The sequence below is a fragment of the Leptosomus discolor genome, chromosome 1, assembly GCF_034619465.1.
Source record: "Leptosomus discolor isolate bLepDis1 chromosome 1, bLepDis1.hap2, whole genome shotgun sequence".
Classification (NCBI taxonomy): Eukaryota; Metazoa; Chordata; class Aves; order Leptosomiformes; family Leptosomidae; genus Leptosomus; species Leptosomus discolor.
Window position 1 is genome coordinate 164,200,307 of NC_141391.1, and position 17,467 is coordinate 164,217,773.

A 17,467-nucleotide genomic window follows, 5' to 3' on the forward strand; every position below is an offset into this window, starting at 1 on the left:
TACAGCTTTACACTCCTAAGTAAAACATTTAGAGTTCTATTCAGAACAACTTTACTGCTCATTTAAATACAAACCATTCTGAGGAAGCAAGGCACAGAGAAGTGCAAAAGAAAGCTCAAAAAAGTAGGAAGCTGCACACTGTTGCCAAGCTAGATGATGGAGTTTTCCTAGTAAAACTCAAAACTTTACTAAATTGTATGGATGTTTTTTTCCTGAAATGTTTCTAATGTTAACCAAAAGATAAATCTGATCAAAGAAACTTACGGAAAATGCCTACTGCAAGTGTTCCAGAGAAGTCTAGAAATAATAGATGACTTCATGCAGTATTCTTGAAAAAAAAAACACACACACTTCATCTAAACAAGAGAAGAGGTAATATATGCAGAAATCTGGACAACAAAGAGAAAAACTCCGACCTTCTAAGAAAACTATACATGCACTGCTTTTACTAATACATACTGCAGGCTGGGGAACATGATTTTGTTATCAAGGGAAATCAATTCTTTGGCAGAGTTTTGAGTATTTGGCCATTAAGGAAAAGAACACACTAAATTAACAGAGCCTACTCATATGACTCATTTTGTTTGTCTTGCATTATCTGTGAATGTCCTCCTTGAGTGCTTTTGAAAGAGTGGGTGGAGTGGAATAGCATAAAGTTTGCATTTTGCAGACAGGAACAGTAATATGTAGTCCCTAAGAATTGCACAATTATCTTGTGACAAAAAAATTGCAATTCATGTCCAGCATTTTACTGATAATCTAGTCAATGAAGAGATTCAACCTCATAAAATGTTCCCAGAGATCTTAATTCTTTCAGAAGCATACGATTCTGGATTTGAATTTAAAGTAAGGAAAATTTTTTAAAAAAAGAAGTCACTCAATCTTTGTTACCCACAGATATTGAACACAAAGATGCGTCCAACTTTTCCTATCAAAACTCTGGAGAAAACTCCACAGTCATTTTCCAAATCAATGATAAACTGTTTTGTCACACTACATGCTTCTTGCCCTTTTAAAAAACTGTACTATTAAGAGAACATCCAAACATCCATTTCTTCAGAGCTATGACTAGGTAAAGAGCAGAATATCACATGGGTCAGCTAAAGCTTGCCTCTCATGAGTTCATTTCTACTACTCCCACTAAAAGGATTAAATTAGGCAGCGTTCTTCTGGACCCAGAATGACATCGTGGAACGTGTTTTGTGGAACAACGACTAACTGTATTATGAGAGGACGGAGAAAAGAAATCAAAAAAAAAAAAAAAAAAAAAAGAGAGAGATTACTATCACTGAATAGTTTACTACTCCAACAGCAGCAGAATCCAGTATGAAACAGACGAGAACTTTCAGTGAGGACTTAAACTGGGTAAGCAGGTCCAACCTACATGCTTGGTCTGCACTGTAAGAGGCATTACTGCATGATATCTATGACTTCTACAGTTCTAAAGATAAACATTTCTTACTTGCTAGACAGCCATTCTAGAAATCTTGCTTATAGAAATTAGACCACAATGAAAAGCTGTCAAATTGATCTTTTAACAGTATCTTCTTATGGATTCTGACCAATAACTCTGTATGTTTTTAGAGCATACTGTTATGTCCCATATCTTCGCCCAACCATGAACTATTTCGTTCATCACTCAACCAAAACACTGGACAACACAACAGATGGGTGAAGAGGAACACGTTCTTCTCTCTTTTTCCCCATTCTGTTTGGAAAGTAATACACTGAACAGTTCAAAATTAAACTACATATGCATTGATACACAGAGCTTTGTTATCAATTTGCTATCACTTATAAAAAAGAATGACTCGAAGGTAAGGAAGTATGCGTAAGATGCATTATCTTCAGTATATGCCAAACACACCACATTAACATCAACATATCTGATTTCTGTGATATGACAGAACTTTGTGATACAAAAGAAAAAGGGAAGAGTGTCTTTAAGGATAGGAAAAAAAAATTAGGAAGCCACAAGACTTATGAAGAAGCTCAACAAGTGGGCCTTTTCTATTCCATTGCCTTTTTTCTTTAAGACAAATGCTAAGTTTTCTAGTTCAGTTCTACTGTTTATTTTGCCTCTTCTTCCTGTACTTCCTAGCAATTACAGTTGTGACTACTTTTGCAGGGACTCTTAAGAAAAAGGGAAGCACAGGCGGTAATGATTGGTCTGTCAGTACAAGTACCAAAATTAGTAAAACGAACAAAATTAGTGTGTGCATGCACATCTGAAGCCCTTTAACCAACCAGAAATGTTATGGTAATTTAAAATCAGAGTTACTTAGAAAGCATATTAGAGGCCAGGTGACCAGTAAATCAGCTACCAAGTCTACGTATTTCAGTTTTCCATTTTGCAAATGAATTTCATTCTATATTTCATTAAAGGCTCCAGTCAAGTTAGCCACTTGGAACGACACAGCCCAGAGAACCGATCAAACGATCCTTAAGACAGGTTTTCCAGTACTTATTTTCCCTGCTGCCACAGGGTAAGAAATGGGCCAACGTGAATAAGCAAAGCTACTCAAGTGCAGCATTAAGAATGGTAGGCACACGAGACTCCGCACATCATCATACATCTCTCCACTGTTAATTATTCTAACACCATGAAACATTAGGTGAAATAATCAACGCAACATAACTCACCTGCCTTTCACAAAGAATAAGTTACCTTATAATCAGGCACCACAAGGTAAAGCATAGGCACAATGACAAAGCTACTGGCGTGTGTCAAAGCCCCTTGTCTGCTATACTCAGGCAAAGGAGCATCTACTATAGAGTACACAAAAATCCAAGACAAACCATTTACTAACATGCCATAAATTGAGATTTTTCAAATTGCCTTAGAATTTGCAAAAATGGCACCGTAACTGGATATTGTACAGTAAGTGTCGCCATCATGTTAAATGTATCTCAGCTTCTAGAAATGTAACTATTTGAACTTTTGACTGTTTTCACCAAAATATTTCTGAAGAAAGAAAAATCACCTCTCTTCCCCATACAAATATTTATGTGGGGCATCTCTCACCACAACACAAAGTTTTCAGAAAGGAACTTCATAATATATGCATAAATTATATTTCCTTTTTTTTCTGCTGGTTGTGACTGTACCAGATTAAAACCACTTTGCTATAGCGCAATTCATGTACGTTACATTATGTATTTATTTTTTTTGTTATAGCAACAACATTGAATTTGTAAGTAATAACTAGCACACAGAACAGGAAACTTCTAAAAATTAACTTTATAACCTACAAATTAGTTGTTTATAAAAGTTCTTCTGAACTAGCAGAGGGCACTAGATAGATACTTGTTGAAAACCATGAAATTAAAAGAGGTATTACAAAGAACAAATATAATTCAATTTCTCCATTCTTATCTAAATAAAACACAAGATTTAGCTACATACAGTTCCAGAGAGCACATCATGAGGGCAGCAGTTGAGAAGGTGGCTCTTGCACACTCTGTCATCGCTGAATTTGATTCGCTGACGGGTCGTGTCACCTGCAATATAGAAATCAGCACATTCCAGGTTACAAGTCTGGGGAAGCCAGATGTCCTGCAGGTTACATGCAAAGCGTTAACACTGCCCTGTCACATAGTGAAGATCTATGGAAACTAGAACTTAAGACACTGTATGCTTCTCTGCCAAATAACACCAAAAACACAAATACATGTTATAACGCTCTATGCTATTCCAAAATCCTCTCTCACTTCCCCTTCAAAAATGCAACGTGAAAAGTACTTGAAACCAGAAAGACAGCATTAGCTAAAAACACTTTGCTACAACAGCATTTGTTAAATGAGCTATATAACGTTCTATTCAGATTTTGCGTGACAGAGCGATGTATTTTTATGCAACAATTAGCATATAAAAGCAGCTTCATAAACACAAAATGATACACATTGAGTCTTCACTGAATCCCACCTGATACTCATTTTTTTTTCTCTTGGATGCAATGCACCCTCTTACTTCTGACGGAAGTAACATAAAGAGTTGGTAGAAGAATGATTTTAAATGCTTACAAACCTGAAAAAAAGTCAGTCAAACATATGGACATAGCCTATATGCAAAATTATTTTACAGAAGTTTGCATATCTCTGTATCATAAGACTTTTTTTTTGTTTTTCTTTTCTTCATGCTGTTTGTTGGGCTGGGAACAACTTACTTACACCTTCATCATGGCAGGTTGTAGTTCCTGCATCAGCAGAAGCATCAACCTGCCCACACACTGAGGTCCAATCGCAAGTTTAAATAACCCCATCTTGGAGCAAGACCTAAAATCTTCAGAACAAAGTAACTGATGAGGGGATGAGGGCAGGAATATGTCTTCCTTCCAGTCATAACATAATTGTCACTATCTGAGATTCTGAAGAGAGATCACTGCTATGGCTCTCTCGTTAAGACACAGGCATGATAAATCACCTTAATCTCACTCAGGATTGATCTATTTATTAATTTTTTAAAACATAACAACTTGTTAAGATCTCTAATAGTTGAAAACCTACTGGTGAATTACTGAAGCAAGGAGGGCTGCTGGGGTTAAAAAATCATACACAGTGAGTTCAGATAGCAGCCTTTTCCATTAAATATTCTGAAGAGTGTAGATACATTTATTTTATTACGGCCTCATGACCTGAAACACTCAGAATTTTGAACCTATTAAACAATTCAAGAAGCCAAATTCATTACTGAGGTAACTGCAACAGAGGGCAATAAAACCCCTGTATCTTAATAGCCAAGCCTGCTACTACATAACCAGATTTTTAAGTATCAGTTCTACGCATAGGATGCTAATATGTATCATTTTCAGACAGGCCAAGTTTCAGATTATTAAGCAAACAAAAGTTTCCAAAACCATCAGATGCTCAACTTGCCTGTGGAATACAACAGTTAAGACCTGTAATCCACAGGCTAAAGACAGCTTCAAAGCAGTTCAACAATAGGTTTTCCAGAGGGCGACCTTACTGCTTTGTTATACTTACACTACTCAAAATTTAGAGCAATTCCTTTATAATCATGCCTGCTACTGCAGTAAAGAGTTTTGAGGTTTGCTTTTCAGGAGGTGGATCCATATTTTTTTAAAAACACATAACTGCGTTTGTTCCACATTCATTAACACATCTGAAAAGTTATTGATAACTCACGGCTCGGCGAATGCGGGGCCTTTCTGACACTCCCTTGCAGATTGATGTAGGCAGGCAAAGATACATTGAACCTTTATAAATAAAACAAGGGGCCAGATTGTTCAGTTTGTATAGAATAATAGACTCTGCCAGCAATTTTAACACAGTATCTAGAAATACATGTTGACCGTAAAAATTCTTCTATATAAAGACACATGAACAAAATCAAGAAAAGTATTTTTTAAAATAGCCTAATAGCACTAACCTATCAGGAGTCAAGGAGTTATCAACACCAGAAAATTGCTGAAAGACTCATGGTTCCTTAAGCAAAGTTGGCAAGCAGTATTTTCACAGACGTTACCTCAACATCTAAATGTAGCTTCTTTCACATCTCTACCACAACAAGGAGCTGACACTACAGCTGCAATACAGTCTTTTTTCATCTAAGTGGCTAGTATGATAATCGCAATTACCAAACTGAGATAAAACAACATGGAGGGGGGGGGGGAAGGTAGCAGAAACTGATCAACGACAGCCTCAAGAACATATTCCAAATTTACATATTAGACGTTTATTCTTTCTGCACTGTGCCTTTGGTCCAGCATTCAAAGAGACTTTCAGAAAGGCTCCCATGCACAGAACATTCACATATTTACCTTTTCCTTCTTATGAAAAGCAGTTTCAAACATTTGCATTGCTTTTTGATCTATGCTGTTTCAGAAGGAAAGGTTTATCAAAAAGCAAAGGTGTCATATACTATGTCCTAACAATGACTGAATTTTGCTTCCATCTGGCACGTTCCCAAGTCTGACAGCCTCAGAAGAAAATGCTTTTATTTCTTCATGAATTTTGTGAGGTCCAATATCCCTAAATAGCGCAGACCTCTGGCAAAGACAGAAGATGCACTCTGCTGCTGACCTACAGATGAATCATCCTGAGTAGGTGATGACCTGGGGTCTACACAGGTTGCTGAGGGGGAGGGTGGAATAAAATCTACAGATCCACTACACACCCGACATTCAGCGACTTTTGCAGCTGCCTTCTAACAATTGGAACAACAGGAATAGATGTGTTCGTAAGTCAAGGACTTCAGCGGTACATCAGATAACCGAGACCCTACTTCTCTCTGTCAAACTGCACGTAGGTTGATACACTCCTGGTGTGGTCAAACAACCAAGTGAATGCTAAACAATGTTTAACATCCTAATGCATTCTTATTATAATTTAATACTAATGTTTTCCAAAAAAATAGACTTTTCTCTATCCTGTAAGAAGAAAGTAATACATCTAGGTACCAAGTAGCTGCAGTCACCTAAATTTCTGAAGTAGCCTTAAACGTTTATAAAGGGGTCACTATCATTGATACTTCAGACCTTATTACAAGTTCTATTTTAATAGGTAAATAATTAAATTAGCTCAAAATAGCAACTTATTTAATCCTGCCTCTGAAGAACAGCAGAGTATTCAACTCCTTGATCTTTAGGACTCATACTCACTAAAGAAATCAAAGTAATTTACCAGGGCATTACAGGAGTCAGCATCTGTTACTGTAAGCCATCCCTGTGATTCCAATTAGATTTTCTCCATTAAAAACCAAGAAAAATAATATATGATTGATAAAAACGTATATGGACATACAGAAAAAATAACTTTTCCTCAAGAAGTGGCAGCTTTAGTTTTACATAAAAGTACCCGGCCCAAACCACATTTCCGTAAGAGATAAGTTTCCAGACAAATGGAGAACTGAAACCATTCAAGAAAAAAAAGCCAAACATCAAGGAAATCTCTACACTTGCACATCTCTCATCCTTTATAACTGTAAGGGAACTGCACACTAGTGACACAAATATTAAAGAGGTGATGGCAGTAACGTAAACTTTCTAAAGGAAGTTTTCTAGTTCGTATTAAACACGCTGACTACAAAAGTAACATCAATATTCAAGACCAATGCATGCCGCTGATTAAGGAACATCCAGAGGTTAAGAGCACAATGTGCACTTGTACTATACAATTCACTTTGAACTCCCAAATTAACCTATTAACAAGCCTCCACAACGGCACTCCTGTTCAGTACATTTTAATCACAAACCAACAGAACGAACACGTTTGTGTCACCAACGCTTAGCATGATAACATGCTTGTAACAATGACTCATTTGATCCAGCATCTTAGTATTCTGATGTAGCCTAACACACTAACAACAACCCCAGTGCATCAATGAGAATTACCCTTTATAATCCAACTGTAACTTCTCATCGCAAACTAACGGTGCAATCCATGCAAAGAAAACAACGTGCATTTTCATCTTCATGCTGTTGACTTCCTGTGCTAAGCTGCATCAACCAAAACCAGTTAGCTTTCCACTCAAATTTTTGAAGCATGAGTCCCAACATGTTGGCAAGGGGCTCTTAAAGCTTTACTCGTGAGGAGCTACTGACTGGGTGGAGTATCAGGTTAAAAGCTGCGTATCAAATTCCATCAGCAAATCAAGCCCTGTATAACAAGTATTCAACATCACTATTTAATCCCGTTCCTGCTGCACACTGAACAGGCAGCTACTTTCGATATTCTTGTCACTAACGCTCGACACCTCTTTACCATAAAACCTTTACAACAACACATATCTAAGCAGGATTGCTTCTGGTTGACACTATGACTGAATTAATACTTGTGAATGCAGAATATAACAAAACCATTTTTAGCTAATTCATGACGAGTGAAATAAATACAGGAATGATTTTCTATGAGGTATGAATACGCCCATTTGCTTATTCATAAATGCCATTTCATATGGCGTCCCAAATCCAGAGTAGAAGAATTCCTCAAGTCCTTCACTGTTCCCCTTGTTTTTAAGGGCTAAAGTACCAGAACTCTATAGAGAAGCGAGCAAATATACATAATTCACTAAACTTCTGATCACTTCCGATTGACAAAAAATATTATAATGAAGTTTATGTGTTGCTACTACTTTCAGATTTCTGAGTTGATACCAATTCAACATCTTGGTAGGTTCTGCAGAAATTCGTGTATACAAGATACTTTTTCTGCCTTTACTTTGCTGCTGATCTTTATTTGAAAGATGAGCTCTCAGAGGAGGCTCTTGGCCCCCTAACCTGGCCCTCAGCCTGAAGCTACCCAAATGGCTACCAGTCTTCCAGTAATGGGCAACAATTTATTGAAACTTCAAAAGCACATACCTCCTTCCACCTCCAAATGTAAAGCAAAGTGGAAAACAATACCTATGTACCCTCAAAATACCAAGATCAACCAACCACCTATCCCTAAGTACACATATGTGAGACAAAGAAATTAAAAAATGGGTTACAGATTCTAGATTTCACCCTTATTACTGTATAAAATGTGTCACCAAACAGGATGACTAAGATAAGCACAGGGCTGTCACTTCAACTCCTCCCAAACAAGGCAGAAGTGTCACACATTAGTAACCACTAATAAAGATAACTGAGGTGGCTACTGTAAAACAGAAAAACTGTTTAAGTTGTGAACAGATGCAAAATATTTATTTTAAGTTTCAATGCCAGAAGAAGATGATCTAGAACAAGAAAAGTGCTTTGCTAGTAACAGCTAAAGAATGAGTTAAAGACTCCAAACACAGCCGTTCAGCTCAAAAAGCTAGCGGGTGAAGCAAAAGAGGTGCTGATTGGCACTTCATACGTATGGGTTCTGCACATCTAAAAGATTTTTCTGCTAGTCACACAGCAGAATATTTGTTAGGATTCTTGGGAGAACATTTTCATGACCACATGTAAGTCTCAGAAGCACACACAAATTTACCTTTCTCTTAAGAAGCATCTAATTAACTTTGCTAGTTTTTCATCCTTCTAGACTATAAACTAATTTTGATGTAGTGGCGATTATTAAGAAAAACCCCAACAAACCCAAACCGTCACCATGACATTTCTTTGCAACAGTCAAGTCCTGGCAGTTTCAAGGTGGTGTGTTGTTCCAGGGCCATTCAGATCTGCTCTGTGTCTGCACTACTGTCAGAAGGAATGATCCTGCTCCACCCTCTGCTTCTAACTGATTCCTCACACTGACTCTAGCAGTCACACAGCAAGGCAGAGCAGAGCAGGTAACTGACCTGGCAGAAAATGAACCAGTTGAGCAAGATAAGCTGATTTAAGACAAAACGGGATCTTCACAATCAGGCCTTTTAAGGAAAACTTGGCAACTTTTGCTCATTTCAGCTATACGCTGGGAAAAAAACCCCAACTCCTGGGGTACTAATATCAGCTGTTGACATTTCACTCAATTTGTAAACGGCTCAATTTATTTAAAACAGTTATGAGCCATTCATTAATGAATGGTCCCGTTTTCTAGAAAACAGGGATGGCAAAACCAGGGCTTACCTAAGCATACTATTAAAAAAATGTTTAATCAGTGTTACAGTTGAAAAAAACAGTATTTTAAAAAATAAAAATTGCACTTTCCTATCATCTTATTCCTAACACTTCTGAATGACAAGTTCCCACAGCTCTGATCCTCAACAATAAATTCAACTTGAACTAACCTTTTAAATATTGATATACAGAATAAAAAGTCCTTTAGCTTAACTGCTAACAGCAAAAAAACAATATGAAGAAAACATTCGTATGCAAATATGTAAGATTAGCACCTGGTCATCAGCATTCCTTATTTCTCAATATTTGGGGAATCTACACTATATATCCAGTAGTTCATATCTAAGACTCTCTATTTAAGTATGTCAGGTTACCAGTACTTGGAATGACATATTTCAGAGAACACATTCTTCAGCCTGCAGTCATGACTATATTAAATTAGTCCAGCTTTTTAAGAACATCAAAATCTAAGCTTTTTTCTTTTTAAATTTGGGCACGGTCCACATCCAATTCAGTTTTCCGCTTCTTCTCAGAGAAGCGTGCAAGAAAAGTTTAAGTTAGGTATATTTTAAGTGTTTTAAAGACACCACTTGTTTTTAAATAATGTACTTTTCCAAGTGTGTAACAGAACCATATCTGCCATTTACAGAACGATTCCATCAGACTGACATTAACAATACAACTGCTTTTTAGATTTCCCAGATGAATCTCAAGAACTGCAACTCACTGGAAACTCCTGAAGAGCATCTGACAAGTTCCTTCTGTTTCACTTCTCTGTCAGGTGTCCATTAACACGAGCAAAGGCGAGCACAGAGCAGCAGGGCGCTGGGCCAGGCAGCTGGCAAGAAGCTGCCTGAACCTCCCATCTTGGCAGGTACCAGACAGCAGTTCATCACACACCAAGCCACGCCATGTGACTACAAGTGCCTCTATCCCATTGCCAAAACTCAGACAAGGGAGGAAGCAGTTTGCCAAAGCAAGTCACAAAGCTCTCTGCTCTCTCTGCCTGCAAATACCAGGTCCTCTGGGAAAGGATACAGCAAGGGGCTGGCCAGGAGCTGCACACCTGCTTCTAGGCAGCAACATGTTGGTCAACTCTCTTTAAAAAGAGAGGGCTCCTCACTAACACAGTTTATTTTTCATAAATATTCTTATAGCTCAGTGGGTATTTTCTGAATCAATGCGATCAATATAGAATTTTCTAGGTGTTCCCAGAGCTTAACAGCAAATCCATAAAAACATTTAATAACTCCGTCCTCCCAGCTTCTCCTTTCTGGCCCCAGGGACACCCATTATAACGAGTGTGCACAAACTTCCGCAAACTGCAGCCTACAGCTCATCTCCTAAAACAGCGTTTGAGCACCTCATCATGGAATTTTCAAAACCATTTTCAAAGCATGTTCCTGTTCTCTACAAATGATACTATAAGCTCCAAAAAAGTAACACAGACTACACATTCAGGCACCACCACTGGCTTTGAATTTACCTCTGAGTTTGTTCTGTTCCCACTGAAGAGATCAAATGTTTCATCTGCCTTTTCTAACATAGGTAAGGATTCTAAACTTGCACATTGTAGGCTCCTCCACAAGAAAAAAAAACCAAAAAAAAACCAAACCACCAAACACCACAACCCACCCAGAACAGAACAAAACAAAACTTCCCAAACTACACAAAGTATAAAATTCTGTTAATCAGGAAATTAAAAAGCACTTTGGTAATTTTGAACAACATAAAACACAACCATCACTCAAGAAAGACTATTTTTTTAGAAATATTTTAAACTCTATTGTGTCACCAGACAGAGCAAAATCAAAGGCAATGGGGACAAGTGGTGAAATGAGAGCTACAATCTACCAAGAAATGAAAAATTTGCCATGTTCTAACGAAAAGCTGCGATTTGCATGTGACTAGAAATAGAATAATTGTCAAATGCGATAGGAATACAAAACAACAAACGACCCCAAACCCTACTACTCTCAAGGTTAGCAATGTTTCTATGACCTTGAGCCTGGCCTTGAACATAACCAGCTCTGCAGAAAAAGATGATTTTCAGTCTCTGTGCACACTTTGGTTTAAATAACACTCCACTGGGTTTTTAATTTTTTTTTTTTAACAACTAGAACAGTGTTACACTGAGATCCTCAATTCCCCACTTAATCCAAAAACGGAAGCCAGTTTTGCAAGCAGTCTTTTCTCTTTATCCTTCCTCATCCTGCCAATTTTGTTTAAACGCTTCCTCTTTAGCCAGTTAGTATCTAAACGGTTCAGCACATGCGGTTCGGGAATTACAGGGCAGGGGGGAGGGAGGAATACAATTATCAATAAAATAATTGCATTCTCACAAAGCTAAAGGAAATCTAGTCTGAAATTGCTTTTCCTGGTCTAGAGCTTAATTCACTTAGCATTTTAAGCAGCTGTCATGGCTAAATCACACTCTTCCACCACCCAATAGAAAATACATTCATAAACTGAAACGGCCCCCCGCCTCTTTAAACCTTCTGTGTAGTCTTAGGTAGCTCCGAGACAGCGATCTAGGTGCTAACACTGGGAAGATGAATTTCGTGAGCACAACATTACTTTGTCAAGCACTTATACACGTGCAGCCACAACAGGAAGTACCTGAAAATCTTCTGGGGCAAGACAAAAACACCCTAAGTCAGATCCTGCATGATGACTACTCACTAACCAGTCTTGTTCCAAAGGCAACCTCTGCAGAACAGTAGTTTTCCAATGAGACTATCACGCCCCTGTTTAAAACAACTATACGCACTTAGCAGAAAGCATTCACGATATACTGGGTATGTGAAAACTAGTTACATTTATTTAAAACTCTAGATTATACTAAAAATTGCTGCCTGATCATGTTACCCCAGTAACAACAGATGCCTGGCGCACAGCAGGTACAACCCAGTTCATACATCCTACTTGGTGCATGGGTAACCATTAATTCAGCACAAAGCTTCAAAGTAATGTGTAACACACCTGCAAGAGCGAGTACAACACATAGAACATTTAAATGATCTCTAATTGCTGTCTACCCTCAGGTGCAGTATTCTCTTGATTATAAACAAAATACTACACAGCATAATAGGAACTGCTCTTTTCTAGCAGCCCCCAAACTATCTGGATTTATGGGCGACTGCCAGTTCCAGCTTTTACGTTGATCGCCATGCACCCTGACAAAAATTCTGAGCAGCTTTTTGCAGCGATAATCTTCAGTTCACTACATGACCGCAGAGTGATCTGAAACCTGACTGTACATCTAGTATCTCCCTCTTGGGATTACTGCCGCGATGTTAAGCTTTTAGTTAGCTGTTCGGGGCTTGCTGCTTTTTAAAGGAGTTCATCCACTTGGGTTAACTACGCTCTCTCTTTATACCCACCTGATGACTGAAATGATGGTTTGGGTCAGACTTTAGACAGAACTATAATAACACAAAAAAAAAACCAAAACCCAACCAAAAAAAACCCAACAACCCTGCTCTGCTGAGGCGCCTGTTGGCTTGGGAGGATTTCTGGGTTTGCTCCCCGCCACGATCTGAACCCAGCACGCTGCTGTCTCCCCCGGGGCTGAGCCGCGCGGGAAGGCTGGGCGGGCGCGCCTTCAGCGGCGCGGTTCCGCTGCGAACCCCGAGCTCTTCAACGGCAGCTGAAAGAGCAGCGCGGCCTCCTGCCGCCCGGACAACGGCTGACGCTGGCAGCCCCGCGGGGGGAAGGCGGCGTCCGGCTCCCCCGCGCCCCGGGGGCGGCAGCGCCGAAGGCCCCCATCCCGCCACTGACTTACGGCCTCGGCAGGCCCAGCCCCGCGGGGGAGTCAGGGAGCGGGCTCGGGGCCTGCCAATCACGGCGAACGGCCGGCCGGCCTGCCCGTCGCCGCCGTGACCTCCAGGGGCTTCGGCAGCTCCGCCCCCTCCTCCCCTCCCCTGCCCCGGCCGGGGGGCACTTACCGTCCCGGGACGTGCCCATGAGCTGGTCCAGCATGGCGCGCATCTGGGCCTGCGCCGACATCTTGAGCGCGCGAGGGGCCGGCCCGGCCCGGCCGAGTCACGCCGACAGCGGCCTACAAGGCCCGAGGCCCGGCGCGGCGCTCAACCCTCCCCCTCGCGTCACTGGCGGGCCCGGGCGGAGCCGCTCCCCCGACGCGGCGGGGGGGGGGGGGGTGTGGGGGGGTGTGGGAAGCAGGCGCTGCCTCTGTCTCGCGCTCCCGGTGGAAGGCGGAGCGGGAAACCTGCCTCGCGCCGGCCTCGCCGCTGCTGCCGCCGCCTCGCCTCCCCTCCCCCCTCCGCTCCTCCCGCTTCCTCTCACGCCTTGCCACGCGCGCGCGCCAGCGGTAACGGAAAACCGCGCGCACGCGCTCTGGGCCCCCTCGTCCACTTCGCGACGTCAGCGCGGACGGGCCTTGGCGCCCGCTGATTGGCCGCGGCCTGAGGTGTTCGGCCAGTGACGTGCAGCCCGACGACGCCCTTGATTGGACCGTCGAGCCTTTCGCGGGGCTGGGCCCTTGGGGCACGCTGATTGGCCGGCCGGCGCCGCGTAACCGCTATGACGTTCCGGTATCCGGGTCAACGGCGGCGGCGCGACTCTGGGAAGCCGCGTTCGCGGAGCGCGACAGCAGGGCGGGGGCTGGGGGGGAGGGGGCTGGGCCGGGCCGCTCCCGGGAGGCGGAATTCGGGCAGTGTCCGCCCCGGGCTCTGGCCTCTCTGCGGGGAAGCCCCCCCGGCGCGGCTGCAGGAGGGCTGGTCCCAACCTGCCGAAGCACGTGGCCGAGCTGAAATGACCGCAAAGCAAGCGAGAAGCGCGGGCGAGGCAACGGAGGTCCCGTGCAGCCCGGTCGCTGGCGGATCGTGCTTCTGGAGGACAACTCCCTGCAGTTGGCTGACGCTCCGCACCACCTGAAAGGCTCCGTTCCGCTCCCCAGTGCGGTTGTGGTGTCACTGGTGAGAAAAGCTACTGTGAAACCTGCTTTTGAGAGAACCTCCTTTATTGTTACGCGTTGCGGCTAATGAAACTTACAGAGCGCCGAGGTCCAGTCTCAAAAAGTATTTTCACAATTTCTACCTATTCTAACGCCTGCATTTTGCGACTACCCCTTTCCTCGCCGTCGCGTTGCCATCTAGTGCCCGAAAGCCGTAAGTGCCCCTCACAAGGATCAATTCTGCTCGGCCGACTTTAAGGTTCGCTTAGTACGAATGAGAACAGGCAACGTAAAAAAGCCACTAAACGAACCAACCACACCCGCCGCCCCCCTTCCCCCCGCCCCCGATTATCTTTGTTTCACAAGGGAAGCTACAATGCTGAAGCCAGGAGTCCCCCATGACCAGTTTAGGAAGAGATTCCGTACCCAGCACTCCTTGGCTGTTCAGAGTGTGTCCAGAGTTTGTTTTTTCTTTAACGTATAAATTTACTTTCGTTAGTTGTTACGTTGCTTTGGACTGAAGGTGAAGTAACTGGAAGAGATACAGATACTGGTTACAACTTTCTCCAGTACCTTAAGTGCGTTTAGGGGAAACTGAGACATTTTAGCTATTATTTGTACCCACGCTGTAGGTACTCTTTAAAGAGGATCCATTTCTGGCCAGATTCCAGCTTTTCCTCCAGAACTGGTTTCAGCGAGCCATTTATTTTTCTTCTGGAGCAATACAGACTTTGGATGGAGCGAACCTTTAGTGCAGCTGGAAAGTAAATTGCAGAACGTAGCAGCTGCATTCAGTAACTCGGGACAACAGACACGTCACAGCCGTTCTCAGTGAATTCCTGTGACTTTCACCGAGCTGCAAATACGTTGGTACCTTCCTACCCGAGATACCGACATTCTTCCAAAAACCCACCACTGTTTAACCGGCAAGACGCTACAAGAATTGCAAACCAGATTTTTGGTCTACAGAACCTTGTAGTTCACATCTCACCTCACCTGGGTGGCCCAAATCTCCCCAGTTTTAAGGATCTATTGTGCCTATCCACTATCCTTTGGGGACTAAAGTATCCCCAAGTTTAAAATACAGGGGAAGAATATATAGATTTAGATGAAGTCATTCTATTTGCAACGCTTTCCTGACAGAATACTTTGTTCTCCTTGGTAGTAAAAAAACCCCAAGCACTCTTTTGTTATCCTTGCTTAGAGCTCCTCCCTGGCATAGACAAGCCTCACATTTTCAGCCATTATAAATCAACCTTATTACATGTTTCTTACTTATCTTGCATATAATTCAACCCTCTTCTGAGGGGAACAGCAACAATTCAAGCCAGTATTTCTTTTCTCATAAAAAGAAACTTGCTGTTCCAGATTACACGACAAGCAAGAAAATGGCAGCCCGATTTGTACACCTAGTGTAGCTGGCAGCCACCAGCTCGCTTCCTAGTGACGTTTTCCTGAGATCCACAGTGTACAAGGGCAGCGTAGGGAGCCTACAGTCACAGAGTCGACCGCTCAGAAACACAGAGAAGCACGTAATTCATTAAGTAGCATTCCCCTCTTTGAATTGTTACCGCCGTGTAAAAAAAAAAAATCTTCAAGATGAAAGAGCTACTGCAGTGCTCGCCAGAATCCACTGATGTTGTTCCAAAGAAAGCGCCTTCGCTCTCGGAAGAGTAGAAAATCCCCCACCCCCACAGAACGTGGTTGGAAAACCCTAAACAGGCAAATTCTCCGACCTACGGATTTTGTGGGGGGAAGCAACAACCCTTGCCAACTCCCTAGGCGACCAGTTCAGCAGCAAAGGCTGCCGTGTCTCCCCACGACGAGCAGCCTTCCTCTCACCCGGTGGCGGCTGCCTGTCCAACCACACGGTCCGACCAGAGGGGCCGGCCTGGAGCGCCTGATAACCTGCGAGAGGGATTTCCAGTGACGGCTCTTTCACACCGGCAACGTAGAACTGATAGAAAACACAGGCTAGGAAACCCAGCCCGTTTCAATCATTCTAGGATATTTATTCGGGAATAAATAGGGAACACAGCAGGATCCTCTCAACCCTTCCCTCCCGGCTGCTGAGGCAACCTGAAGCCCACCAGGCCGGCGACCTCCTCAGGCGAGCGCTCGCCCTTGCCGTGGTACTCCTGGTGAAGGGCCCGGTGCTCCCGGACGCTGCGGAGCAGGCAGAGGTAGGTGGCAGCCTGGAAGTGCAGCTCCTGCTGGGCCCGGCACAGCTTCTCGCTGGTGACCTGCGGAGAAGAGGGAACAAACCCCGGAGATTTCACCTCCCCCGCCACGGCGACCAGGGACGCCCCCGCCTCGCCTCGCTTCCCCAAAGGGGAGGCAGGAGGGAGGGGAGGATGGGGGGGAGCCCGCCCGTACCCGGTGGGCGCGGAAGGCCGCGACGATGTGCCGGTAGGCGGGCGTGTCGCGATAGGGGCGGCCCTCCCGGCCGCTGGCGTAGCGGAGCTCCCGCAGCAGCCCGCGCAAGGTGCGCAGCGGAGAGCCCAGCGCCGCCATCTTCCTCCCCGCCCAGCCCACCGGACCAACCGAACGCCGCGGCCTCGCTGCGGCGGCCAATAAGGAAACGGCCGGTGCACGCGCGGGCTTCACCGTCGCGCCCTCGGCCAAGGGCGGGCGCGGAGGAGGGTCGGCTCCGCCAGCGCGGGCTGTCGAGCGCCGAGTCGAACGATCGCCTTGTCCTACCCGCCCCCCGCCCCCCCCGCAATCAGCAGAGGTCAAGTGCCGAAGGTCGAGCGCCGAGACGAGGCCGTGCCGAGGTCCGTGCACCCCCCTCCCCGCGGTTGGGGGAGGGACCACCCACCGCCGGCGCGCGGGGGCCGTTGGTTCCGGCCGGCGGTACCGGAGCGGGATCACCGGGAGGCTCCCGAGGGGCCCATCCCGCTGCGGGAAGCTGAGTCGGGCCGTGGCCCCTCCGCCCCTCCGAGTGTTTCTGAGGATCTCCGGTCTTAGAGCGATCTACAGCTACGTTAGACCCAACGTGGGACGCTCAGAAACGCCAGGCGACGCCGAGCCACCGCCCGCTGCTCAAGGCCGGCGCTGCGGCGAGGGG

The 17,467-nt window shown here is 44.1% G+C and overlaps 2 protein-coding genes across 4 annotated transcripts in view; both read right to left on the reverse strand.

Annotated features, from left to right (window-relative positions):
- The window catches only part of LUC7L2 (LUC7 like 2, pre-mRNA splicing factor), a 36,493-nt gene extending 23,000 nt beyond the window's left edge, over positions 1-13,493 (reverse strand). For 2 of the 3 annotated variants that reach the window (XM_086469828.1, XM_086469821.1), the window contains exons 1-2: positions 13,433-13,493; positions 3,407-3,501 (exon numbers count right to left, since the gene is read on the reverse strand). In XM_086469828.1, the coding sequence (XP_086325954.1) occupies positions 3,407-3,501; positions 13,433-13,493 (156 nt within the window). Of the gene's footprint in view, positions 1-3,406; positions 3,502-5,145; positions 5,167-13,432 lie in introns of those variants that run through there. The other variant, XM_009958478.2, reaches the window with a different exon arrangement.
- Positions 13,494-16,448: 2,955 nt separating this feature from the next.
- On the reverse strand, positions 16,449-16,914 carry FMC1 (formation of mitochondrial complex V assembly factor 1). Its single transcript, XM_009960208.2, has 2 exons — positions 16,777-16,914; positions 16,449-16,643 (listed from the first exon to the last, which is right to left on the reverse strand). Exons 1-2 carry the CDS (start codon positions 16,912-16,914, stop codon positions 16,449-16,451), a joined length of 333 nt encoding a protein of 110 aa, XP_009958510.2.
- Positions 16,915-17,467: the final 553 nt, after the last annotated feature.

Excerpts from the sequence above, each read along its gene's own strand:
- FMC1 (XM_009960208.2), bottom strand. The coding sequence starts at position 16,914 with ATGGCGGCGCTGGGCTCTCCGCTGCGCACCTTGCGCGGGCTGCTGCGG. Across the intron at positions 16,644-16,776 it reads CGGCCTTCCGCGCCCACCGG|GTCACCAGCGAGAAGCTGTG; the intron begins GTACGGGCGGGC and ends TCTTCTCCGCAG.